Source organism: Sorex fumeus, unplaced genomic scaffold, assembly GCF_029834395.1.
Source record: "Sorex fumeus unplaced genomic scaffold, SorFum_2.1 ptg000009l, whole genome shotgun sequence".
Taxonomy (NCBI): Eukaryota; Metazoa; Chordata; class Mammalia; order Eulipotyphla; family Soricidae; genus Sorex; species Sorex fumeus.
The window spans coordinates 8,321,765-8,349,121 of NW_026606066.1; the positions used below are offsets into that span (position 1 = coordinate 8,321,765).

The 27,357-nt window shown below is 44.5% G+C and overlaps 1 protein-coding gene across 5 annotated transcripts; it reads right to left on the bottom strand.

The window, feature by feature from the left end:
* Nucleotides 1-933: 933 nt before the first annotated feature.
* Nucleotides 934-18,720, bottom strand: NR4A2 (nuclear receptor subfamily 4 group A member 2). 5 transcript variants are annotated; one of them, XM_056110287.1, is made up of 9 exons: nt 9,002-9,481; nt 7,143-7,263; nt 5,795-6,663; nt 4,879-5,008; nt 4,337-4,500; nt 3,250-3,452; nt 2,826-2,842; nt 2,664-2,721; nt 2,315-2,535 (listed from the first exon to the last, which is right to left on the bottom strand). In XM_056110287.1, the coding sequence occupies exons 3-9, from the start codon at nt 6,656-6,658 to the stop codon at nt 2,448-2,450; spliced, it is 1,524 nt and encodes a 507-aa protein (XP_055966262.1). In that variant the 5' UTR covers nt 6,659-6,663; nt 7,143-7,263; nt 9,002-9,481; the 3' UTR covers nt 2,315-2,447. The 5 variants fall into 5 exon arrangements, 4 of the variants coding, with proteins under 4 accessions (XP_055966260.1, XP_055966261.1, XP_055966259.1 ...); XM_056110285.1 differs by lacking the exon at nt 9,002-9,481 and adding an exon at nt 18,603-18,720 and having other exon boundaries at nt 934-2,535; nt 2,664-2,842; XM_056110286.1 differs by having other exon boundaries at nt 934-2,535; nt 2,664-2,842; nt 5,795-6,660; nt 9,002-9,465.
* Nucleotides 18,721-27,357: the final 8,637 nt, after the last annotated feature.

Below are 27,357 nucleotides of genomic sequence, written 5' to 3' on the forward strand. Positions count from 1 at the left end.
CTATACTTAAAAGGGGTACTCACGAAGTAAAAACAACTTGAGAATTCTCCTGGCAATTTACTATTTTAACTCTGTATTTTAAAGACAGTAACACTCTGGTGACCTGGAAGCCCTCTATAATTCATCAAGGTCAGGGAACTTAACCACCCTGAACTAGTACTTTCCAAGAGTTCACAGCTGACCGGAAGCAAAATTCGGGAGACTTCCGCAATCCAAAATCCAGGTGATTGAGCGAACCTTAAACTACTTTGCTTTTCTTTGCTAAAAGTTGGTACTGGGTGCAATACTAGAGGTCGAAGTTACTTCTTTTTTTTTTTTTAACCAACCAGACCCAGGAGCTGGCAAAAGGCTGTGTTATTACTTAGTATTACTTATCTGAAACATTTAAGGCAAAAAAATTACTCTAGAAGAGCACTTTAAATCTCAGCACTCTCCACTGAAGGAGAAAGACAAAAGACCTTCCAAAGACCAGAAATGAATGGCCCTTGCACCAAACCCCAAAACACTTCACAACACATAAGTAGAGGAATTGGAAATTGCAGAGATTTCATACAACATGATTCAAAAGCGGCGTTGGTTTCCTAAACATTGTGCAAGAAAAAAAGAACTGATAAGTTTTCAGACCCTATGAAAATTCAAAAATTCTGTGGACTCCTAAACTTCTCTTCTGAAAGCTGCTCTTAGAAAAGTTACTAGGAGCGATGAAAGTTTCCCAACAGAATCTTCAAAACGTAGGTTGCTGTATTTTAAAAGCCTGGTTAAGGAAGGAAAAATATTGTACTGAATTCTCTTGACTAAGTTCCCTAACTTCTAGACCTTAGAGGATCCATTTGAAACTCAGATGTTGAATGAAAGACCAAATCAGTCTCCATCTCAATTATATATTAATTGTTATTTAGTCATCATTTTTCCTGATCCAAAAAGAAGACAAAGTTCTGTTCATTTACATAGTTTATTGTTGTAAACATTAAAATTGTCTTTCTCAAAGAAAGAATTTATCAGGAAAAAAATCAGCTTCTCTAACTGTCATACACCATAGAAAAAAAGGCAGTGACTCATCATGTGCCATACTGGAAATATACAAAGAAAAATACTACAGAATATGGCAATATTAAAATTCTTACTCAAACATAAAATAATATATTAACTGACAATTTTAGACATAAAAAAACAAAAAAAATTCAAAGTGCTCAGTAATTTCCAGGGAGTTATGTATATTATAAGCACTCTGGAAACAGTCAAAAGCTGCTGCATGCAAGTTCAGTTTAGCTTTAGACAACAAAATAATCAAGATATAAACTTTCTTTTATCAACATCAACGGTACATACAACACTTACAAACAAGGAATGTTGAACGGTGTTACAAACACTATGTGTCCCTTTTGTCAGGATTTTCTGATGTGTAATACTTGTGCCCACCTATTTTACAATTGAGAAAATGTTTAAGCTCAGATAACTACCAATCTTTATAAAATCTAACAGACTACATAGTGTCTGAAATACTATTTATAGAATATAGACATTACTGAAGTAGCAAGTGCCTATAACATTTTCAACCTAGAATCAACATGCTTGTCCCTTTTTTGTGTAGTTATTTATAGTTTTTTTTGCAAACACACTTATCTTTTAGAATTTGTAATATTTATTCATAAATAGGCACAAAATAATTTAAAAAGCCAAACTGCATTGGGTAAATTTACAAGCCTTTGCCTTCTTCAACTCATGCCACCCACGCAACATTTAGTTTTACTATATAATACAGCTTTCTTTACAGCAGAAAACTTTGAGATCTTTTAAAGGGTAGTAATTGTATGACCCCTTAAGATGCGTATGTGTGTGTGTGTGTGTGTGTGTGTGTGTGTGTGTTTATTATATTGTCTTAACTGCAAAACCAAACCAAATATGGCCAAACATTTCCCATCACATATTTAGAACTTTTCTTCAGAACAATAAACTGATTTTAAAACCATAACAAAAAAGTTTATACCACTGTATTGTATGTAGTCCGTGTTCTAAATCCAAGGATACCCCCGGAGCCAAATGCCCTTTCAGGTTCTGCCTGCAGGTTAGGAAATAGCAACAATTTTTGTTGTTGGGTGTTTTTTGTGTTTGTTTGTTTGTTTGTTTAGGATCAAGGGGATGAGGGGGTCAAAGGAAAGGGTGGGGGCCAGATAGAGCTGAAACAGCTCAGGGATGGATATCTGCCCTTGTGATTTGCCCCCCTCTGGAGAGTTTTGGGTTTCTTTCCAGTTCCTTTCAAGCGCATTGGGAGGAAGTCTTAGAAAGGTAAAGTGTCCAGGAAAAGTTTGTCAATTATTGCTGGTGGTGGTACCAAATCTTCCAGTTTCAGGTAGAAGATGCGCTGCAGGCCCTGTGTGCAAAGGGTACGGAGTTCTGGGAGCTTCCCCAAGAGTTTGGACAAATAGTTGGGACGGTTCAATCCCCCATTATTGAAAGTCACGTGGTCTTTGAGACAATTTACAATCTTGTTCTGCAGCTCTTCCACTCTTTTGGGTTCCTTGAGCCCATGTCTCTCTGCAGAAAATAATCAGAAACAAAAGAGGATTGCACAAAACAAGTTAGCTAACTGGCAGGACTAAGGAAGACAAAGGGAAACCGGGATGCTCCCCATTGGAGAAGTGTCCTGCGCCTGAGGTACTGACCTGTGATCATAGCCAGGGCAGCAATGCAGGAGAAGGCAGAAATGTCGATGTTCATATTCTGCAAGTTGGAGGAGAATTCAACAATGGAATCAATCCATTCCCCAAAGCCACGAACGCATTGCAACCTGTGCAAGACCACCCCATTGCAAAAGATGAGTTTACCCTCCACTGGGTTGGACCTGCAATTAATACCAAAGAGAGAGAGGGGAGAAAAAGAGAGAGAGAAAAGCTAAACAACTAATTACTTGAAGAGCAATAAATGAGGGATTTAAGAGGTACCTAATTACCGAAGAGTTAATAAAATGTAGACCAGTGGACCCTGAAAGGGTTTAATTTCATAACAATCAAGAATCCCCACCCCACCCCAAATCCCACTTCCACTCCACTTATCAGAGGTTCCTGGGCTCATTCCTTCCCTCTTCTTCCTTTTGTCTACTATTCTTTCTCCCTTCTTTTTCCCCTCTTTCACTTTTTTCCTGTCATTTTTTCTCTTTCTCACTTTATTTCTTTTCTTTTTCTTTCTTGAGTCCTCTCTTCCTTCTTTATCAGCCTCCCTGGAGTGCCCCTTCCCTCCCTCCCTTATTACCTGTAAGCTAATCGCAGCACAAAAAGTTCTAAGAATGCAGATTCAAAAAGCAGGTCTTGATCAGCTTTAGGCAAGTCAGCAAACCCCGGAATCTTCTCAGCCCAGCCCCTGATGATCTCCATGGAACCAGTCAGGAGATCATAGAATTGCTGGATATGCTGGGTGTCATCTCCACTCATCTGATAGTCAGGGTTCGCCTGGAACTGGAATTTCATTTTAAAAAGCACTTAATGAGGTTCTTTAAAATATATAACCCGTGAAATTGCTAACCCCATTTCTAGTAGGGGAGCCAGGTTTTTATAACAATTAAACCTCTCTCTGACCAGTAAGGAAATTAGATGTTCCGGGGCAATTAATTCAATTAGGGATGGTGCTATGAGGTCGCTGCTTTAAATATGTAAATTACCATTTCCATACAGACTAAATACAGTGCCATCCAGCCCAGGGAAACATTCACTCTTATCTCCACAAAACAATTGACACGTTAGTATTCATGCCAGTCCCGGAGTGAGTCTGGAGCAAAGACACCCTTTGCAAATCTTAATAAAATTGCAGAGACCTCTAGGTTTGCCTGACATACTTCTTCCAATTAAAGCCAACACATCTCTTGCAGCTTCGGTGAAAAAGGGAATCTGATCACTTGATCCCCAACCCACTACCATTCCTCATCCCGCTATTCCCTTCCCAGGCCCCCCAGCAGTCGTCCCTCTTGAGGACACCTCCCCTCCGAAAGGAAGAGAATGAAAGTATCTCTCTGGAGTGGGGACATTTTCCTACTGACTCCGGTTCCAGTGTTGTTACAGGCAGTAATGTGTGAGTATGTGTGTGAATGGTGACAGTGGGATGGGGGCTCACAGTGACCTGTGTGGCCTATTCTCTCCTCCTCCCCCGCCTTGTCCTCATGAACACCCCCCAAAAAACATATTTGTCTGCCCCTCAGTCTGTCTTCTGGGACCCTGCCCAGAGCTGTGAAGACACAGCCTGGCTGGAATCCTTTATCCCGTTGGGTTAGGGGGCTGCTGAGGGCTGTGGGGAGGGGGGCCCATCTGTCGGTGTGTCCACATGATAAACCCCGCCAGGTCCTTACCCTGGAATAGTCCAGGCTGGTCATAGCCGGGTTGGAGTCGACATGGGCCCTGACCAGGGCGCTGATCAGACTCACCGGGGGTGAGGGGGGAGAGGGCTCCTGTGGGCTCTTCGGTTTTGAGGGCAAACGACCTCGCCGACCTTTTAAACTGTCCGTGCGAACGACTGTAGAGGAATAGCTGGGTTAGCACTATTCCCCCAGGCGGGCCCCAGCTGCTGGCTCCATCCCTCCCCTAGGAAGACCAACGTAGTCCACACACGCCTGGGTGCTGAGCAAGGCCCCACTGCTTAGAAAGCCTTTACACAGAAATCATTCAGAACGCAGGGTTTGGGGTGCCTTCTTTCCAAGTGGGGTCACATTGATAAAAGCAAAATCACCCGAGGAGGAGTTTGGACAAGGGAGCTCCAGTTGTGGTAGGAATCCAGACGGGGTGGGGTATCTGGAGCGCACCCAGTTTGGGGATGGAGAAAGTGGGCATGGGGGTGGCAGCAGTGGTCTACTGAAAATGCAGTTTCCAAAGTCCTCTCTTTGCCCCAACCTACCTTCTTTGACCATCCCCACAGCCAGGCACTTCTGAAATCGGCAGTATTGACAGCGATTCCGGCGCCGCTTGTCCACTGGGCAGTTTTTGTTTGCTAAACACACATATTTCGCATTTTTTTGCACAGTGCGCTGCAAGAGGAAACAATATAGGCCAAAATTTACATTATTTTTCTCTTAATAGTCCAAGGAATCTCGAGATATATTCTAAAGGTCTGGGATCTACACTCTCTCCCCACAAACAAACAGGGGCACAGAACCCCTTTTAATTTTTGTTCTTTTCCTTTGCTTTTCTCTTTTTTTTTCCTCCCCGGGGGGCATTGGGACTGAAGAAAATGGATAGCGTTAACATTTGAGCTAACCTTGCCGCTCCTTGCTGTGTTTTATATGCCAAGAGAAGGAGAAGGAGACGCTCAGTAAATACAAATCCGTGGGCATTCATATTATTTACATTCCTTGGAGACCTTCTCTATTTAAAATGATAAGATTATTCAATCAGGATGGCGAAATAAAGAGATCACTTAATTTGACCATAGGGAATTCTGTTCCACTTGGTTAGCTCAGACACGGTTCTCTGTCCTAACCAATTTCAATCTGAACAGAGAAGACAGCTCCTAGCACATGCAAATGACCTCTTCCGAGGCGGCTCCGGCAACTTCGGGCGGGGGCCGCCAAGTGGACGGTCTGTTGGAGGCTTGGGGAGGAAACTGGACACTGGCTTTCCAGGTCCTCCTGCTTCTTCTAACTCAGGGACCCAGAGAGCCCTGCCGCAGCCTCAGCGGCCCCTGGGAACTGGACAGTCCGGGAACAGCTGGGATTGGGGCGCTGGCTCCCCTGGTCCGGGAGCTCCCCTCTCGGAGGCGATGCCCCGGGCACAAAGGGTTCCTACCTGCCTCCCCAGACCCCGCCCCTGCTCACCTTAAAGAAGCCTTTGCAGCCCTCACAGGTGCGCACGCCATAGTGCTGGCAGGCCGCGTTGTCGCCGCACACGGCGCACAGCCCCTCGTTCGAGGGGGAGCCCCGCGACGGCGGCGAAGGCACCTGCGTGTCCAGCAGCTGCGACGCGTGGCCTATCTGCAGGCCCGGGAAGCCCATGGACGCGGGCTTTCTGATGGGGTTGGGCACCGCGAAGGTCTGCCCGTCCACCACGTGGTGGCTGCCCGCCGGCTCCGGGTTCATGGGGACGTGCAGGGGCCCGTCGAAGCGCATCTGGCAGCTCGACACGGGAGTGCCCGGGGGCGACTGCTTAAAGGAGAAGAGGGAGAGGCGGGAGACGGGCGTTTTCCTCTGCTCGATCATATGCGTGGTGGCCACGTAGTTCTGGTGGAAGTTGTGGAGGGAGCCTGGGTCGTCCCACATGGGGCTGTGCTGCACCTGGAAGCCCGGGGTGGTGGGCGTCGGGGGCGAGGAGGGCTTGTAGTAAACCGACCCGGAGTGCGGCATCATCTCCTCGGACTGAGGGGGCAGGTGGCTGTGCTGCTGGTAGTTGTGCATCTGAATGTCTTCTACCTTAATGGAGGACTGCTGTCCGGACAGGGGCATTTGGTACAAGCAAGGTGGCTTGACGTCGTAGCCTGTGCTGTAGTTGTCCATAAAGGTACTGAAGCTGGGGAGAGAAGTGGTGGCAGTGATTTCAGTGTTGGTGAGGTCCATGCTAAACTTGACAAACTCTGGAGTTAAGAAATCGGAGCTGTATTCTCCCGAAGAGTGGTAACTGTAGCTCTGAGAAGCGGGGCTGGCTCCTTGAGGCGAGGACCCATACTGCGCCTGAACACAAGGCATGGCTGCTGGAAATGAAACAGGGTAATATACACTCAGCCTGGTCAACTGAACACTTTCACCCGGGGCTCGGCTACACCTAGAGCTACACCGGCAGCCCCCGGCGGTCAGAGAGTGTGGAGGGGCGCGAGAGGAAGGATGGGGGAGCGCTAATGCTGCGAAGCAAAGTCAGTGCTGGGCTTGCAGGGGACAGATACCAGGGAAGAACCAGCTCTTGGCAGGTTCCATCCCCAGACAGTTCCAAACACTTCCCCATTAAATATCCCCCCCCCCCACCTCCACGGACAATCTCATTCAAGCGAGTCTTTTCTGGAGCTCAGTGAGCTCTGTCTAGAAAATGAAGTTGAACTGCACAATGAGAAAGTTTTCCTGAAGGTGATGGGCTGGGAAACCTTGGGGGGATGCTGAAGAAGCTGGAATGGCCCTGTTTCTGGATGCTTAAGGACCTCCAGGGAGAGAAGAAAGAAAGAAATGAAGTTGCACTAACCTTCAGCCTTACAGGAGTTTTCGAGGAAATTAAAAGTGGACAGTGTCGTAATTCAGTGGCGGACAAAGTTCCCAAGATTTTTAGAAAAGCAATGGGGAGTCCAGCCTGTCAGATCTCCTCCCTGAAATACAGATACAGAAGCTTCAGCGTGGCTTTCTGGACAGATTTTGCTGGGCATCTGCAGACTCACCAGGCAGGCCCTTCTATGCCCTCCTTGATGGTTTCATTGGAAATTAGTGTGTTGCCTTCCAAACTAAACAGCTCAAATGAATGTTAAAAGAATGACTGAAAATAAAAGAAAATGCCACCCATTGCACTGTGCACATCTTTGCAGAGAAGGTTCTGAGGAGGAAAAAGTACTTCAAATACTTGTGAAAGATTTAAATTGTTCCCATTGCTCAGCTCACTCCGTGTGTGTGTGTGTGTGTGTGTGTGTGTGTGTGTGTGATTTGCATTTTAGTTTAATTCAGATCCAAACAAGTATATTTGAGCTTGATAAAATACAACATTGAAACCTTTCCTTAAAAATTTTCCTATGATAAACTGGTCTTTATGAGGGGGAGGGTCATGGACTTGAGTCAAGAACATAAAATGAGAAAATCTCTATTCCCAGGGCTGACCAAAAAAAAAAACTGTTTGCAAGACCTGGACCCACTCCAAGTCTGTCTGAATGGAAGCATCTGGATCTCTTAAGTGCGCCAACGGAGTAGAATTGGAGGTACAGGTGAACCTTGATTCACTTTTCCTGGAAACTTGTCTTTCAGTATCTTTAATGGCCATGGCATGGGAATAGGGGACCCTACTTTTCCAGGAGCATTTTAGAAGGAGGAAAATAATGCTTTTATGGTATTGACAACAGTGGGAGATGCAATGCCTGGCAGAGCAAGCTGAACACCTTTCTATACAGTCTCCATAATCTGCCTACTTGCTGAAAGAAGGCATTCTTGTGTCCTACTAATTTTCAGATGCTCCTACTTGGAAGGCATTCCTAGAGCACAGACAGGCTTATTACTAATGAAAAAAGAAAGGCAAACATCCACTGCTGCTCTCGTCCCACTCCATAATCTTTCTCCAGAAGAAGAGAAAATTTCCCGGAAGAAAAGGTAGATAGATAGGAGACTTTTGAACATTCCCCAACTAGACCCCCAGCCTTCCACCACCACCACCACCACCCCCCTCCGGTCTTTGAGACACATGCCTGACGTCGAAATGCACCCTCTGGTAATGTTGCAGCTTCATAACTGTACTCAACATAGTCTCTCTGACACACTCTCTCACACACACAAGTGCGGCATATGTCAAAACCAGAAATTTCAGGCAACTTAACTAACAGGACACTCTACCAACACCCTTACTCAACTATGCCCGGGAAACACAGACGCACTGGCCAGTCGGGCTGACAGAGTTCCCAAGCAACACGTAAACTGAAGAACTTTCTCTCTCCTCGTCACTTTGAGGACAGCGTCCAGGCCACTCCACTACACAGGACTCCGCGTCTCCGTGTACAAAAATCACAATCCATTCCACACTAAGAGCAAACTTTGCGCACATTTCCCGGGACAAGAACGCAGCTCCCCCAAACTAGGCAAGTCTCCCTGCCAGCTCTACCGGTGAGGAGCCTGGAAGCCTTGGCTGGCAGTCAAGCGTCGTCCCCTCCGCCCCCCAAGTGCCCCGCGGGGCTTCGGACCCCAGCCCTCCGGGACAGCGCACAACCGCTCCCCATCCTCCGGCTCCCACTCGCGCTCCGCGTTCGCGGCGCCCACTTGCAGAGAACCTGGACCGCACACGTGGAAAGAAGGGACGCGCATAGGGAGGAAGAAGCAGCAAAGAAGGCGACCCGCACGGCTGCACCTACTCACTTAGGAGTTCCCGGCGTCTCTCTTCATTCATTCAACTCGCTCGAAGAGTAGTTCCCCCCAGGAGTCCGGGCGCCGGGACGGGGAGGGGTGGGAGAGACGGGCGCAGAGAGCCCGGACGCCGGGAGCGGGAGGGGATCTGGCCAGGCGGCCGGCAGAGCAGGCGAGCGGGACCGCGGAGCCGAGCGCGAGCCGCCGGGCGGACTGGCCTGGCCGCCAATGTGCCTTTGTTTATGTGGCTCGCGCTGCCGCTGCCAACATGCACCTAAAGTCTCCGCGCGTCAGCGCGCGTCAGCGGCCCGCCGCCCAATCGCCGCGCCGCCGCGCTCCTCGGACTCCTGGCCGCCGCTCGCTTTGGTATATTTCCGACCTGACGTCACGAGACAGGCCGATTTTAAGGTGGGAACCAGTCTGGGTTCACCTTGGTAGCCGGCTGGGGTTTGGGGTGGGTTGTTTGGGGGTTGATTTTTTTTTCCGAAAGAGGTGTGACCTCTCCACTCGGGTCTGCGCAGCCCGCAGCGCCGCGACCTCTCACCTCGCCTCCCCCGCCCCAAGTCCCTGCGCCTCCGCGGCTGCTCTCGGATGGGGAGGGCGCAACAAAAGCACGGGCGGAAGGCAACGCTAGCGGGGGCCAGGTAACCAGCACCTGGAATCTCTCGGGTGGCGTGTGCCCTGACCTCAACCCAACACTATTGTCACCCCCACTAGCGGAAGCGCAGACGGATGTCCCATGACAAGATGTTCAGAGGGCTTCGGGGTGGGGTTTCCCTAGCCCGGTGCACAGTGCATCACTCACTCACTCTCTCTCTCACGCTCCTTCTCTCTCTCCCTCTCCCTTCCTTCCTTTCTCTCCCTCTCCCTTCCTTCCTTCCTCTACACACAGACACAACACACACACACACACACACACACACACACACACACACACACACACACCAAGGAGGAATAGAGCTGGGGGTGGGGGAGGTAGTGGCACTTCTCTACCTTCCCTTCTTTCCTGGTGAGCCCACGTGCGAGGAAGGACGGGGAGGGGAGTGCAGGAGGGTGATGGTAACCCGCCCTTGGGGAACCCCAAAAGTCAGAACGAGGCATCGCCCACTTTCCTCTCTCGCAGACTGTGCAGTTGAGCAGCAGGCAACAGGTGAGCCTTTTGCAAAAGGCACCCTGATTTCACCTGCCAACTCCAACACTTGGAACACTTGCCGGTGCTCACCAAATCGTGCCCTTCCGTGAGTTTTAGCAAAGTCCAGCGACTCTCCTCGGAAACAAGGCTGCTGTTTAGCAGCCTCTGTCCGAATGCCACAAAGGAAAGAGAAGACTTGGCAACAGGGAAAAGGCGGGGTGGGGGTGTCTCCTCGAAGCCGCGGGGTGGTGGGTCCGGCCTCCCCAGGAGATGGGACCCCGGGCGTAGAGCCCCCAGCGCCAGGGTCCGCTCCCCGCCGACTCCGCTTCCCCTCTCCCCGCTCCCGCCTAGCTGAAGGCTCTAAGCACTTGGGAGCAAAGGAAACGCTGCTTCTCACCCGAGCGAGCCCCCTTCCCAGCTCCCCGGCCCAGTTTGGGGCGGACCTGTCGGGGCCTTAGCAAGTTTGGGAGGCGGCTCCCCAGCCGCTCCGCGATTATTGCAGCCACCCCTCCTCCCGCAGCCTGGCTCGCTTCCAGGCTGCAGGGGGCCCCCTCGGCACCCCCTCCTCCCGTGCTGGTGCTCCTGATTGGGGCTGAAAGCGCTCAGTGGAACTCTCCGCTGGCGCGCCGCAGCCGCCGGCGTGTAATCTGCACCCCCGCCTTCGCCCGCCCGATCCCCTGCGCCCCCAGATCCCCGACCGCAGGACTGGCGTGGCCGCCAGGTGCCCTGCGGCTGCCCGGGGAAACCGCGGGCTCTTCCGTGCCGCAGCCTCGGGGAAGACCTACGTGACCGCCTTAAGTTTCCCAGATGTTGCGACTACCGCTGCGGTTGCGGCTCCGGGGTGCCCTAGCGGGCGCGCAGGGAAAAAAGAAATAAAAAAAGAAAAAAAAAACTGGAAAAGACGCGGGGGGAGGGGGGGGCGGCGGGATGTGTAATGGGAGTGGGGGGTGGGGGCGGATGAGGGTGTGTGTGTAGGAGGGTGAGGGCAGGAAGGCGCAAAACAGTTTATTAGCATGAGCTCGGTAGCGTCAGTGAGCTGTGGGCAGAAGCGATTCCACGCGAACGAAAGGGAAAAAGTGAGAGTTTAGAGAGCCGGGGAGAAGGAAAGGGGTGGGGGTGGCGGTGACGCAGGGGCGCAGGCATTGACGCACCCGCCCGGCTGCTCCCAAAAATAGCAGCTCTTGCTCGGTGGCGCCCTCCCGGGTTCCCTTCCCCTTCCGCGAGGGAGCAGGGCGCGGCCAAGGGGAACTTTCCTTGATCCCAGCGGTGAGCCCGGCTCCCAACAGCGATTTTCAGGCAGTCGGAAACTCGAGCGCAGCCACGCTGGGTGGCAGCTATTATTTTTTAATACACTCCTAAGAAAGCGGGGCCTGGGAGAACGTTAAGGTTGGAACCATCACTCTCGCTCCGCACGCTTCTCTGCCCTGGCTGCCGTGCAGAAAAAAAAGCTCGCGTACTTGGTTGAGCCCGGGGACCACAGAGAGCAGAACGGTCAAAAGTGTCCTGGAGTTCTTAATGTGAGCACCAAGGAAGACACACTTTCTAAGGTGCTGCGTTGTTCTACAACAGCAACCTGTCGAGCCTGACTTCTCGAAGAGAACTGAACCTTTGCCCGAGTCTTGATGGAACCGAGTGGCAATTCTTACGGTAGCTAATGATAATTACTAACTAGGGTTGGAGCAATTAAATAGAACATTTAAAACGAAAGAAAAGGTGGTCTTCTCCCCCCTCCTTCCCGCAGTCTTTGAGTTCTCTTTCGTTTTCAAACTCCTAGGAATCTTGCACCACACCATATGCAGGACTCATACGCACTTACACTAATTACCGAATCAACTACTCCTTGAACTTGTGTTTTTGTCAGAATTCGGATGTGGACAGTGTGGAAAGGATCCAGCAGAGACGTCAGAAAGTGTCAAGAAGGTCAATGGTCAAAACCCCAACAGGTTCTGAAGGAAGTCTCAGAATTGCCTAGGTCTGTAATTGACTAGTCCTGTCAGTAGGGGGCCTGACTCCACAAGGTTCAATAGGCAAACATACACATACACCACACAACATGCACACACACCACAGCACACATAACACACACCGGTAGCTATTTATCAAACCTCAGGAGAGCGGGATACAGACCCAAATTTTCATATTGCACATGAATTGATAACCACAAATCTTTGGTTCTTTTTCACGTCTCCAGAAAAGGGAAACATACTGTTTCCTTTTGGAAACACATGGAATTCAATTCACCATATACATATATATGTATTTTTTTAATTTCCCTCCCACCCATTCTTAATTATTAGGTCACAAGGGGACAAATAAAAATGGCAATAAAATCTTTCATTTTATCACCAAGCAGTTCAATTGGCATAGTTTGAAAAAATGAAAGCATGTTTTAAAATCCTATGATTACATGTTTAAATAAATTATAGTTTAGAAGAGGATTCCTGTGGGTGTATTTGCTAGTACATAAAAGAATGCTTGTGTGCACAGAGGTTTAATTACACATATAATGGAATCAAAATGTAGAACTGTACAACCTTTTAGAAAATGTTAGAATGATGCTTTAGGCTAAAAGAAACTGAAATTTTGCATTTATATGACTGCAACCCTTCCTTTAAGATTCTTGAACATAAATAGATCAAATAAACTATTTTATAACTCAATTAAAATGACAATAATGGTTTTTTTCTGGGCCCAGAATCTAATATCTTTAAATTATGTATAAATATATTAAAGTTGTTCCAAAATGAAGGCCCATTTTCTTAACAACTTAAAATAGATGGAAATGAAAATTGATCCCATCCATGAGTAGCTCCTTTTAAAATCAACAACAAAATTATTATCACTATATACTATTAGAAAAACATTTTGGAAGTAATGTTACTAGATCATCTTTAATATTAACTAACATCACACAGAATATATTGGCACATGTAGAGAAAAAAATTTATAAAATCAATATAAATAACACTCACATCTAAAATATTTTATTTTGTGCATGGTTAAGCAGATTATACTTAATAAAATTGAGCTTTTGGTATAATTTAGAAGGCAAACATGATGTAATCCTATAGGATTTTCTACCTTAATGCATGGGAAAAGGGCCTTTAGGGATTTACTTCACTGTTCTACCAAAATGAACTCAGAGAAGATCCTACAATACAGATAGTGAAGAGACATCTGATATTCTGTAAGGGCCAAGGTAACTTTAAAGTATTTTAAAATAAAATTATATATCAGAAAACTACTTTAAGCATAAAATTATATATATTTAAGTTATATTTAGGCAAATTTACATTTGTGGCATTTATTCCATTCAGCAAGAAGTTTTACAAAAGTGATAGAAAAATGTTTTTTGGGGGGATGTTTCTGAAAATAGAAACTGTTTTTAATATTGAGGAATTTGTTGTTTGGCTTTTCCAACTCATTTACATTAGTGGTATATTAATCACTCAATCATTTTTAATAGGACATTAAGAGAGCAAACTGTTTAGCTGACAATACACATTGTGGGAAGATGTGGTTTTTACTCAGTCATTTTTCACTAAAACTACTTCACACAAAGACTTTAAAAATCATTTCTTCAATGCAAAACTCGGTTCTAGAAATGAATAAGGTGTGCAGAAGAAACCAGCACTCTATTTTTCTAGAAGCATCTACTTGTAAATTAAAATTATAAAACTGAACATATGGTAAAACCTCATGCCACTCAAAAAGTATTTTGCATAATAAAAATCCTTCATCTTTTCTTTAATCCTGGACTCTTAGTAACTAAACTCCAAAATATTTGCTTTCAAATCAACCAATAAGTTTGTGTGTGTGTGTTGTAAAACAGACGTAACATCAATTTCCCGTCTAAAACATTTCTAAGAATGCAGTTCGATAGTGTTTAAAAGTTGACAGCAAGTGTGTTCATCACTACTATCCACCCTCTGAACTCTCTAACTAGAAAACGGAGAGTTCTCTGGTCATCAAACAATCACTCTCCATATGCCCCACCTCCCAGGCCCTATGACAGCCACTAATATATTCCTATGTGAGAATTCCTTTTAATTAAGAAATGAAGGGTAACTTTGGTTTTAGATTTCACTGCTACTATCAGTTGAGGAGAGTCGTATAAAATGTACAAAGTCCTAAAAAGCATTTTAAAGATTCTGAAAGTAAGCTGTGTTAAGAAAATACCAGACACATAAAAATCTAAAAGTAACTAATTTTTAAAGTAGACAAATGCTTTATCTGGTATAAAAGTACACAAGCTGGATAGACAGACGATAGACAGACAGACAGACAGACAGATAGATAGTTAAACAGCTAACTACTTTTTTCAGTGATCAAAAAATAAAACCACTTTTGTTTTTGTCCTCAGAAAAGCTAATATAGAAACCACACAATTTAATTTTTGAAAGTGAAGATGTGGTATCAATACATTATAACAAAGACATGTATGTCCTTTTCCTCATAATTCTGCAATTATCAAACCTATAATTTTAATGTGACAAAAGTAACTTATAGCAAGGACCCTTATAGTGATAAGTAATAAATCTAATTACCATATCCTTTGAATAGATGTAATATAAATTTCATTGCTCACTTAAAAGTTCTAAAGTTAACAGCATAAACTTGAAGTTGAGTAATTAAGTAATCCTTATATAGACACTTATTAAAGTATTTATACATATTATCTTAAATCTACATCTATCATTTTGCCAATTAAAATTAGGACTTTAATTGCAATTAAGTAATTTAATTGCCAATTGAACAGCAAAATTGCTAAGTGACTAATTTTAATGCCTATTTTAATTACCAATCATGACTGGGGAGGGTGCTAATCAAGTTACATCAAGCAGTACCAGAGTAATGATGTGAGAAAAAAAGTAGAACAAACATTCAAGGCTACAAGCTTTAAAAAAAGAAACATAAATTAAATAAATGCAAACACAATCTTATAAATGTATAAAAATACTGTGTTTCAATATCTGAATACAGAACATGAAAGAGAACAAGATTAATTAAAGAAACCCCTGTCAATCTTCAGTCAAAGTAAGGAAAAACCAAGTCAAATTTTTATGTGGTATTTACATGGCACTCATACTAACCCAGATAAAAACAAAGCTGCATATAGCTGAGAATAAAAGACTGTTTCCTATTTGGCTGCTTAAATATTTACAGATTGACAGTTTTTTTAAAATTCTTTAAAAAGGAAATGCTATAAAAGAGAGAACTGAGTTTCCAATGCAGCAATGTAGATTTTTGAATTTGAAAAGCAAACAGCGCAATGCAGTGGGAACTTCTCTTTTCTGCTGGTTTTCTCCCCTACACCCACTGACTGGAAAGAAGAGTTCTATTAGAGGCCTAGTGGCTACCCATGTCTTGCCCCATATTACCTAGAGAAACACACAAATCTGCCCCTATCTCAAATACTTCAAAATACGTTCACGAGTTTTAAAAAAAGAAAGTAAATAGGATGACATCAGAATTAAAATAACATGGGAAATGGGGAAAATACTTTTTTCCTAGCAGTATTTCTTCATTTTCACTTAAAATAATACGTGTCAGCTCAAAATAAAGTCTATAAAGCAGCAGGAAATCAGAAACACTGTTTAAAATCACCTTGGCCAATACAAATACATTTTCAAAAGTTCTCAAAACCAAACTAAATTCTAGGAGTAGCAATATGGAAGGGCATTATTAAGAGGGTTGTGAAATTGAGAGCTAGAAAAATAGAAAGCGATTCCCTGGTAGACAATAACAATGCTAGTACTTTTCAACCATAGGGATCTTCTTGGCAGCCAGCCACCTCATTTAGAGTCACAATGGACATCCATCAAATCTTCACTTAAAATAAAAGTCATGATATGATACCTATCTTGTTTTTGTTATTATGTATACATACATATATATATATACTCAAAACACAGTATCTAACAAAAGTGCTGTAAATTATTCATGAAATATGTTATGCTATAATTTGAGGGGGAAAAATCAGAGTATGCTGCTTAGGATTTTATTTACTAATGGGCTTGAATTCTGAATTGAAGCACAGCAGGCCTTTAGGCCTAGCTTTTGAAGGAGGAACACGTTAATAATCATGGGGTCTAACAAAAGGCTGCAATATCTGTCTGTGACAATAACAGCTTTATAAGGCGAGGTTCTGTGTGACTGATTAAAGAACACACTCACTGCCTATTCACAAGTCAAGGAGATGCAGCGGTTATTGACAAGCTCACTAGTGATCAAGATTAAAACTCATTGAGTGCTTTTTCTAAAGAGAGAAATAAAATCTAAGCCATTAAGAGATGACCAAATACAGCCCTCCCCAAAAGGATGTCATATCAGGTAACTTCATTTTTTTTTCTCTGCAAAAGATTTTTTGCTCTATACAACACAAAGGATCTTACATAATTTAATTCTCAAATTATCATACCCACCAACCTATGCATTAGATAACAAAATCTTGGCCATCATAAAAGGCAAAAAGAGAAACATCTTGTAATTTCAAAATGATTTTTGAAAGGACATGATATATGGGCAATCAAATGTCAACTTTTGGAAACTTGACAATAAATACTTTTTAAAACTGTTTTCTGTGTTTTGCTGAACTATAAGTTCACATGTATCAATGCAGTTAACACATTGTTGGAAGCTATTTTCTTAGTATACAGCTTTAAATTATCATTTAATAGATAAAAATATATATTGTATAATGCTCTTTTTATCTTTTACCCCTTTTTTTGTTTTGTTTTTACACTATTGCCTCTCTAAATTAGTGAAGGAAAAAGGAGGAAAACAGTAAAAGACAACCATGTTTATAAACTCAAATTAGAGGTAATTAAACATTTTATTACTCACCAGGATATTTAAAAATAGGACTTGAGAAATATTACAAAATCATTCCACTAGGGCCTAAACAGTGACTTCAGTATGCGGTCACTGACACTTGGGGGTGAAAACCAACCACCAATACTACCACACGCATGATTCAAGTTAAAGAGTGTACAGAAGTTGATTCGCTAAGGTAGTCTTTATATTAGAAATTATTACATAATTTTCTATAAACTACTGAAGTTTAAGAATGACAAGTTTGCCCAAGCAAAACTAACTTTCAGGATAATGAATTTAGGAGTTTTACTAAAACTGCTTGCAGAAGACATTTTTTCCTTGAATCCTTTAGATTTCCAGGTTTCAAAAGTATGGTGCTCTTGAAGACTGCTCTTAAGTAAATCTGCAAATCATTTTTTCCATTTCTCCAAACCTTCAAGGATTTGCATTTGGTCTGATGATGGCAATACCCAAGAAAACAGTTCTGCTAAACTTTGAGAAGTTTATATCACCCAAAGGGAAGGGGATGCATGTGTGTGTTTTGGGGGGGGGGGGGGAAGTAAAGCAGAAATGTCTTATACTCAGAATGATCTGACAGAGTCCCTCAATCTACAAATTGCTATTACGGAATCTAAAATGTAATTCAATTTATACCGCAGAAACTGAGAGATATTATCTTCCTGTTGTTATAACGTTATCAGGTCAAGGGATATAAATTGTACCAGGTAATTCATTCTGCCGTTCAGAGAGTCATTAAGTTCCTCCCAGAATATATGTGATTGATATCCCTGGAGGTGAAAGGCTAAAGGAACCATATGGCAACATGTTGCATTCCGTATGCTATCTGCCCATCCGTGCTTAAGCTGCCATTAGCAACATCTGTACCTTACGGAAATCCAGCTGCGCGGACGACGGCGGACGGAATTGTACTTGGGGGGGAAATCTAGCTTAGCGCCATTAACTTGAGACTTAGAGCCTATCTACCAGGACGGATGGAAGCTTTCACAATTAGACGAGACGACACAAATGCTTTATTAAAGTTTAATTTTGAACTCCCAATTAGCGAAACTGCATTACAAATCGATGGCAATTTCCTAGAAGACACAGCAAGTTCTGAGCTTGCCTGCCACGTGCGAGCGGCCCCGGTGCAAGCTGCCCCAGCTCGGGGGGCCGCTGAATGGGGCTGGCTCAGAGCTCGTCTCGGCATCCCAGGAAGTGCCCCCAAACCTCGCCAGCCCCTCCTTCCAAGTGAGCGCGGGGCGCACCAGGACAAAAACGGGGGTGGGGATGCGGTGGAGGGAGGCGAGCGGAGGAATTTAGAGTCCTAGACCCGGGGCGGGGGAGACCCCGGGATAGAGTGGGGGGGGCGGGGAGGAGGAGGGACGGCCGGGGGGAGGGGGGTGCGTATTATCTCGGCCTAAGGGAGGAGCCTCAGCTAGTCGGTCTCGCTGAAGTTTCTCTTTCGCTCTAGGCGCTCCACACTCAGATTGGCTTCCACCGCTCAGCAACGGGGGACAGGGGGTAAGGGGGGAGTGGAACTCCGGAAGAGCTGTCCGGCCTGCACGCCCACCCCTGCCCCCCACCCCCATCCCAGACAAAGGGGTCCCCCCAACACACACACACACACACACACCCCACACCAGCTCTGGGTCCAGGGTACATTACCTGCCCGGTGCTCCCGGCCCCTCCGTCACCTGGTCCCCGGCTGGGCGCGCCTGGTGCGGGTCCCGCTCCCCTGGGCGCGCAAAAAAAAAAGTGGCCTGCTAAGTCCCCCCCCTCCTCTGCTCAAGTTGGGGCGCGAGGGTGGTGGGGTGGGAGGCGGGGGGGGGGGGGAGTGGGGCCAAGGGGACTTACTGATAACATCTTTAAAAAAATCAAAATAAGGCCAGCTGGAGGGCGGCGGGGGCGCGGGGAGGGCCGGATCCCAGCCGGGGTCGGGAAGCCAGGCCGGCGAGGTCTGCGGGGGCGGGGGGTCGCGGGTGGGAGGGAGAGGGGCGGTCGGCGCGCCGCCCGGCCCCCTCCCCCGGCCCCCAGCGGCGGCGGCAGCTGCACACACAGAAGCCCATTGTCGCCGGCGCGCAGCCCCGCGGACTCGGCCCCGCGGCCAAGCGCGTCAGCGGCCCCCGTCAGCCGGGCCGGGCTCCGTGACGCGCGCGCAGCCCGCCCTATAAATAACCCGCCGCCCGGCCGCGCGGGCCGCGCTCCAGCCTCGCCGGGGCCAGGCGCCCGCGGAGGGGGGCGAAAGCGAACAATGAGCCCGCCCGGGCCGCGCAGCGAGCGCCCCGCCGAGGATGCCCCGAGCCGAGCCCCCGGCCGCGCCCGAACGCGGGGCCCCGGGGCGGAAGAGGGCGGGGCCTGGCGGGGAGTTCCGCGGAGGGGTCGCCCCGCTCGTCCCTGCCCCTTCCGCGAGGCGTGTGGCGGAGGAAGGGTTAAGGGCGGGGTGGGGGGAGCAGGGGGTCGCCCCGCTCGCTGCTGCCCTGGTCGGTTCGATGCCTGCAGTCTGGCTCGGCGTGCTGGACCTGGGGTGGTCGTGCGCCCTCAAGTTTGAACAAAGCCCCGAACAGCCACCTGCGGGGGTTTCCCTCCCGCGTCTGGCCAATGTTCCAGTGCCTGCGTGGTTTGGCAGCTCGGGAAAATTGAGCTTGCTTCCCTCTCTTGGCCCCTGGCCTGTCTTCATTCAGTTCCACGTTGGCACGGTTCTTTAGATTTTGGGTGGGGTCACCGAAACCTAAACTTGTGTAAAGAAAGGGATGCCCAATAGAAATAGCGTGGGCTCGGCCAAGGCACCCCTGTTCGAAGCGCCAGAGTATTTGTGCAACTGGTGTTGACCAAGGTAGCGTCGCTCTTGAACATTTTAAGTTTCTGGAAGTCTATCATTTCATGTTCCGGACTTTTCTTCGGGACGATCGCTTAAAAGATCCCTTTTCTCGAGGTATAAACGTGGGGGGGGGGGGGTCATTCTGCTCTGGCTTCTGTACTTGAGCAACTCTCCCCCTCCCCGACACCCAGACGCTCTGTTTCATACTGTCGGTGAACAGGTTAGAGGATTTGAAGAGTCTACAATACTTGAGCTCCCAAGTTTTCTGGGATGCTGATAATGTCATTTTTGCAAACTGTAAAGAAAGCGTGGAGTTGACAATATGTGTAAGAAAAAAAAAAGACTGAGGAGATGTTCCTTGGATCATAATCAAGACACAACAAACTGTCCACTGGACTGGGAAATCTGGGTTCTAAGGACGCCCATTGTATCTGCAACAGCGCTGGAATGAGTTTCTCTCTTCTCTTTGTCTTCAAACCTAAGAAGGTTTGTAGGTTTGATATTTTGATGTTTTCTGAGGTCCTACTGGCATTAACATTCTAGGATGCTAATGGACATAGAGTGTTCTGATAGAAAGTTACCGAGAGTGTCTGGGGTGGAATGTAGAATAGCTGTCTTCTGATGCATATCTTTGCATATCTTTCAAAAAGGAAATATATTACAACCACTTTAGAAAAAGAATGAATCCCACCACACCATTGAAACAATTTTTAGAGCAAAAAAATATTGTCATCGTTTGCTTAATTTACCTGATAGGCCACATAATTAGTGTGATGATTTAGATCCTTTCCAACACAGTCTTTCATACGACTGAATTGATTAGGGGTGGCAGAATGTACTAGAACCATTTTTGGTCACCCCCACTCCCATTCCTGTACCTCAGTCAGTTTTCCCCCAAGTTTGGTTTGTGTGTTCTTAGTACGATGTTTTTCTGTTGAAAGACAGTAAACTGTTTCTGGGTGAGTAAGGTTTGTGAGACTGGCAAAAGTCTGAATGACCTCCACCTTAAAGTTGAATCTCTGTATTCTCTTCTCTCCAGGTTGATGAAGGCAGAAAACTTAAAAGAAGCAGAAACAAATTTAGAGCCAAAGCATTTGCTTCACATAGACACCACTGAAGTGTGATCACAACTAAAAGTTAACCAATGTTTTCCTGGTTCCCAAAGCACATCTGTCTCCCTTTCCATTAAAATGTTTGATAGCTCTGATTTAATATCCTCATCTTCTTTCTTCTACAGCTTATAAAGAGGCATTTGCTTTGATTTCAAATTTCCTGAAATTTCCAGTTTCTCATATAGCTTAAAATAAAAACTGTTTTGCTTGTATCATATCCCATTTAAAGGTGATCAGATCCATCCTTCATTATCCCTATATAATACATATAACAAAATAAGCCTGTATTCTTATTCTACATAATAAGATTATGCTTACTCCTAAGGCCTATGAAATATAAACTGTTACCTCAAATAACAAAAATTGTTTTAAAGTGAAACAACCAATTCCCTCAAAACCGAAGGGAAAAAGCAAAGTGATTTACTGAGAGTTCTGAATGGTGACTGAAAATCTGAAAAATCTCTTATTTAGATTTCCCTGATAGTATAAAGCTTATTACAATTTTTCAAACATAGTGATTGTTTTAGAATGTGGATATTTCTCAATCTTTCCAAAGTTTCTGTCTACCTGAGGTTAAATCCTTTGAAGATTCTTCTACAGTCAGAGTATTGAAGAATTTATTAAAGAAACTACTGTGCACTCTTGCCTTATTACTCATTTAATCCTGATCTGTATTTAGAGAGTGGTGCCAGCCAGATTGAGGCTTCTAAGGAATGAGCACAAATATTTGCTATGTCCTGCGTAGTATAGTTTTGGTGATAAAAATTCATTTTGGAAAATATTATTGAAGTTATAGTATAAGCAAATTTCACTCACTTTCAGGTGGATAAATAGAAGGTTAACAAGAATAAAAAAGATAAGGAATTCTCAATATTATCCCAAATTTAGGCCAAAGAATAACCCAGGTTATAGAGCTAGGAGCTTTCTGCACTTGAGAGAATAAGAAGTAAAGGTAGTCAGTGTTCTTAAAAATAAAGTTGACTAAACTCAGGAAAACTAACAAGATTTCCAAATTAAATTCCAAATATTACCGAGTTCGATTCCTCCGCCCCCTCGGAGAGCCCGGCAAGCTACCGAGAGTATTCGATATGCCAGACACAGTAACAACAAAGTCTCCAATGGAAACGTTACTGGGCCCGCTCGAGCAAATCGACGATCAACGGGAGGGCCTTTTCCTTTACCTTTTACCTATTAATAATCAAGGGTTGATGAGATAGCATAAAAGATAGGGCATTTGCATGTATGAGACCTATGCATTCTACATGGTCCCCCAAGCCATGCCAAGGATGATCCACCAGCACAGAGGCAGGTGTGCCCCTCCCCCACCATAAAACAAGACAAACTATATATATAAAATATATGTAAATATATACATAAACATGTAAACATATATACATATATGTTTATGTTCATATAATCTTAACCAGTTCTTCTTTACTCCTGACTCTGGATTCAGGAATCACGTCTATCAGGGTTTAGGGAAGTATCTATGGTGTCAGGGATCAGATCTGAGTAACTGTAGCACTGTAGCACTGTCCTCCCGTTGTTCATCGATTTGCTCGAGTGGGCACCCATTACGTCTCCATTGTGAGACTTGTTGTTACTGTTTTTGGCATATCAAACACGCCACAGGGAGCTTGCCAGGCTCTCCTGGCAAGAGAGTATCTGTGGGCAGGATACTCTCAGTAGCTTGCTGGGCTTTCCAAGAGGGACGGTGGAATCGAACCTGGGTTGGACACGTGCAAGGCAAACGCCCTACCCACTGTGCTATCACTCCAGCCCAGATCTGAGTAAAGAGTGAATTTATTTTTATTCTTTGAGAGGTCAGGATCCTACACCTACTTGCTCTTTAATTCAATATTTTTTTTCCTTTTTAGGACTTTGGGTTCCTTCTGATCTTGTTCTCTTCCTATGGTCACCTTGTCCTACGGATTGTCCATCCCCCTAGTCTCATGCTATGACCTGTCATTTACATAATATTTATCTATAACCTGTTTAGAATATTTGGGGGCCCATTGGGGATCATATGGCTCCTGGCTGAAAAAATATTGCTCTTCTTTCAGTTTCTCTAGGCTGGATCAGTGGGGAGCGGATTCTGTAAACTTTCCTGCCTTCCTTAGGATGTGGTTGGTCAAAGCCTGGTAAATAAGAGCAGGAAAGTGAAAAACTGGTATATGAGAAAGGCCAAGATTTCCTTCAGAGTGTCTTTCTTTTTCTCCTTCCTGACAAATGACCCCGTGTCCCCTGACCTCTGCCCCCCAGGGCCCAATAACAGCGTCATTTCCCTTTATGCCTCCAACTTAAAAGGAAATGATTATGGTGGTTCTTCCTGGTTTCTCAGCCCTTCTTATAAGTATTATAAGGAATTATTACTTATGTGAATATAATTCACTAACTATATAATTATGCATTATATGATTATGTAATAATATATTTTACAACAATATGTTATATATAATATATAGGAGTTATATTCGCATAAAGAATGTCATGTGAATTCTTGGAATAATGTTTTTTAAATCTAAGTTATATCTGCATTCTTTTTCTCCCTATATTTTCTACTATCGCTTCTCTCCTTCCTCCCCATCTCTGCATGAAGATCTCCTGCTAAATGTTTATTGTTTCAGGGAGAGGGAAAAAATGGGAAACAAAAATAGTCTCTGAAGTATTTCTAGTTTTGTTTTATATGAAATTCTGTTTCCAGGAAGGAAAAAATTTCTGGACACAGCCTGAAAGAATTTCAAAGGGAAGTTTATCTGAAACTAGAAAGAGGTTCTTCATCAGGGGGAAAAAGAAATAGAATGCTTGGTGCTTCTGAGAGAGAACAAGGAGTTGGAACCAACCTTGGAGGAATTGCACAACAGAGACCCATTGGAGTAAATTTGGCAATGGAGTCTCATGAGATCATGGTTTGAGCTTTTAGATATAGGTGTGTCATGAGAAATGAGTCATCACACAGATATTACCTGGAATCACATATCTGGTTCAGAGATTACATGTGCTCTTCCTTTGATTGACTAATCAACACCCCAGAAAACCATTGTAACTGCTTCAGACTTCTGTAGGAATCACTAAGAAGGAAAAATAGTTTTGTTATTTTGTTTTTTATACTTGAACATGGAAATATGTAAACTGCAACTACAGGGCAAGAGTCTGTTAGAGAACAGAACCACTACAAAGGATATAGATACTCCGGGACCATCAATTATGGAAACATCATATGCACAAAACCCTATAGGAAGCAATTGTGTGATTACAGGGTACATATTAAAAAAATTTAGTCTGGGTTAACCTAGGTGCCCAACAACAAATGAGTGGAAAATGAGTGTATGTTATATATGCCAAATGGAATACTATGCAGTTGTAAGGAGGTATGAAATCATGCAATTAACAGCAACTTGGATGGAACTGGAGGATATCATGTTAAGTTAAGTAAGTCAGAAGAAGGATAAACACAGGAAGGTCTCACTCATGTATCTGTGGTATATAAAGAATAACAGGAAGAGGAAATGCATGGTATTTAAGGGGAATTGATACCCTTTACCTTGGACCCCAGAAATGAAAAGGATAGGGAAGGAAAAATATTGAGAAGGTTGCTTAAAAAGATGGATAGGAAATATAAGAGGTAGGGAACTATGAGAATTGGTTGCTGAAGACACCCTGAATCAAACTAAGAGTTTGATTATCACTAGACTCTCAAATGATAAAAGTGAATCATTTAGCTAATCCTCATTCCTAATACTTAAGGCCTTAAGGCCAGGGCTTGTTAAATTCAGCATTTAATTGATGACAGATTGTAATATAAATTTATTATGCTTCTGCCACTGGACAGAAGAAGATTCAGTATTATATAAGAATCAGTGGGTCACAAAACGAGAGAGAGAGGTAAAAAGGAAAGTGCCTGCCATAAGGCAGGGGGTGGGGTGAGATGGGGATGGCAGAGGAATATTGAGGACATCGGTGGTGGGAAATGTACACTGGTGGAGGGATGGGTGTTTGATCATTGTATGACTAAAACTCAATCATGAAAACTTTGTAACTGTATCTCATGGTGATTCGATTTTTAAAAAGCAGTGGGTCAGAATTAAAACGGAAGTACCCATTTTTGCTTAAACCCAAAGAGAGGATGAGATTTCTTGCCATCGAGATAACAAATCCTTCTGTCACTTCAATAGAGAATTTAGTGATTACAGAGATATGAAATATATCAACCTTTGATCCCGGAATATCATCCATATCTTGTTTTGTTTGTTGGGGGGTGAAGAGGTATCACACCCAGTGATGAAGGTAGGCTAATCTTGGTTCTATGTTTAGGGGTCACCCTTCATGGTGTTTGGGGTTTGGAGGAGTTATGTGGTGCCAGGGATCAAACCTAAGTTTCCTGCATGAGATGCATGAGTTTAGCCCATTGAATTCTTTTGCCAGTCTTCCATCTCTTAGTTGTTGCACACTCTCTCCAACTTCCAGACACCCAGGTTCCCAAGTTGCTTGTGATCCTTCTTGTAGTAGTATCTTTCCACTTTCTCTTCCTGAGACAGAAGTGAACTTCTCATATTCTCTACTATTCACATTCAGCTCAGGTTCAAAATAATAGAATGGGTGCCATGCAAGGTAGAGTGCTGCTGCATTTGCAAGAGAGGTACCACCCAGAATATCTGGCCACATCAAGGCTAGTTGTGGGTAAGTATCACGAAGGAGTGCAAGCCTTCCTGAACACTGCAAACAATAAGAATAAATGACATGCAGGTACCATGGCCAGGAAATGGGATCCCTGGGAAACCTGTGTGAGTACTGCAGTGATCTCACATCAAGCAAGCACTGCGAAACAAGACATATGTGCCTCAGATAAAGACTATTACCTACCAAAGAATGCAACCCTAGGAAATACATGTAAAATATCATAACTAAAGGAGCGCATTTTGATCAAATGAATGAGCATCCCAACTAATCATGTGTGCAACCCCTGGTTAGGAGAGCAACAGTAGTCAGGGAAGAGGGACAATTAAAAATCTCTCAGGCACTATCCTCTGTCAGTATTTGCCTGACAATAGCAATGTTCAGTTCCTCATACCTCCCACCCACAACTTCTAAAAATGATCGCTTATGTCACATTCTGTACATTCTTCTCTTGTTTATTTCACTAGTTCCCTTTCTATAGTAAATTCCACAGAGACAGGAAGTTTTAGGCAGCAGGAAACTGAACTATCTATAACCATGTATGAATAGTGGAAATAATAGAATCTGCAAAAAAAACTGAAAGTGGAAGCAGAAATTGATCCATTTTTATAGCTGGGACTTTATGTTCATCTAATCCTTATGAATAAAATACTTAAGCAATAGCCATAACATTGTGAACAAATTCTAAGAGTAGTATGTTAAACTTATCAGCACATACACACTAGTAGCCTTAATTTTTTCCTAGGAAAGCTATTACAATATATTACACAGTCTAAGAATTTTTATTCTGGAGTCGGAGTGATAGTACAGTGGGTAGAGCATTTGCCTTGCACTTGGTCAACCCCGGTTCAATCCCCAGAATCCCATATGGTCCCCTAAGCACCTCCAGTAGTAATTCATGGATGCAGAGTCAGGAGCAGCCCCTGAGCATTGCTGGGTGTGACCCAAAAAGAAAAAAAAAAGAATTTTTATTCTTTGGGGCCAGAGAGGTAGTACAATGAGTTAGGTGTGTGTCTTGCATGTGACCTACCCAGCTTCAGTTCCCAGCATCTCATTATAGTCACCCAAGCACCACCAGCAGTGATTCCTGAGTTCAGAGCCAGGAGTAACTCCCAAGCATCACTGGTTGTGGCCCAAAAAAGTATTTAAAAAAATCTCATACATTTGGCTGTCTTTATTTTCTCTCTTAAATTTAAAACTTTCTATTCCCTTTAAAAAGGCCCTCCCGTTGATCATCGATTTGCTCGAGCGGGCCCAGTAACGTCTCCATTAGAGACTTTGTTGTTACTGTGTTTGGCATATCGAATACGTCACGGGGAGCTTGCCAGGCTCTGCCGTGCGGGCGAGATACTCTCGGTAGCTTGCCGGGCTCTCCGAGAGGGGTGGAGGAATCGAACTCGGGCCGGCCATGTTGGCTGTGTGCAAGGCAAATGCCCTACCACTGTGCTATCACTCCAGCCCTTTAAATGCTTTATTCCTTGCATATACTTTTTGCTTCTCAGACCTATATGATATGTGTAATCACACAGTATTTTATATTAGTCAAGAATCAAAGTGGTTTAAACAGCAAATTAATTCAGATACTTAAAAGAACCAATCTAAATTATAGCTGGAGAAACTACCCTCCGCCCACTTTATATAAACACACATACATAGATATTCATATCCATACTCTTTAATAATTCCATGATTTTAACATCTTTGTGTAGGAAGGGAGTTGCTGTCACTTGAAAAGGTTACTGTAATGCATCCTGTTTCTTATACTGCTATAGGAAAGAGGGGATGATTAAAACAGTAGGATGAACAAAGTAGG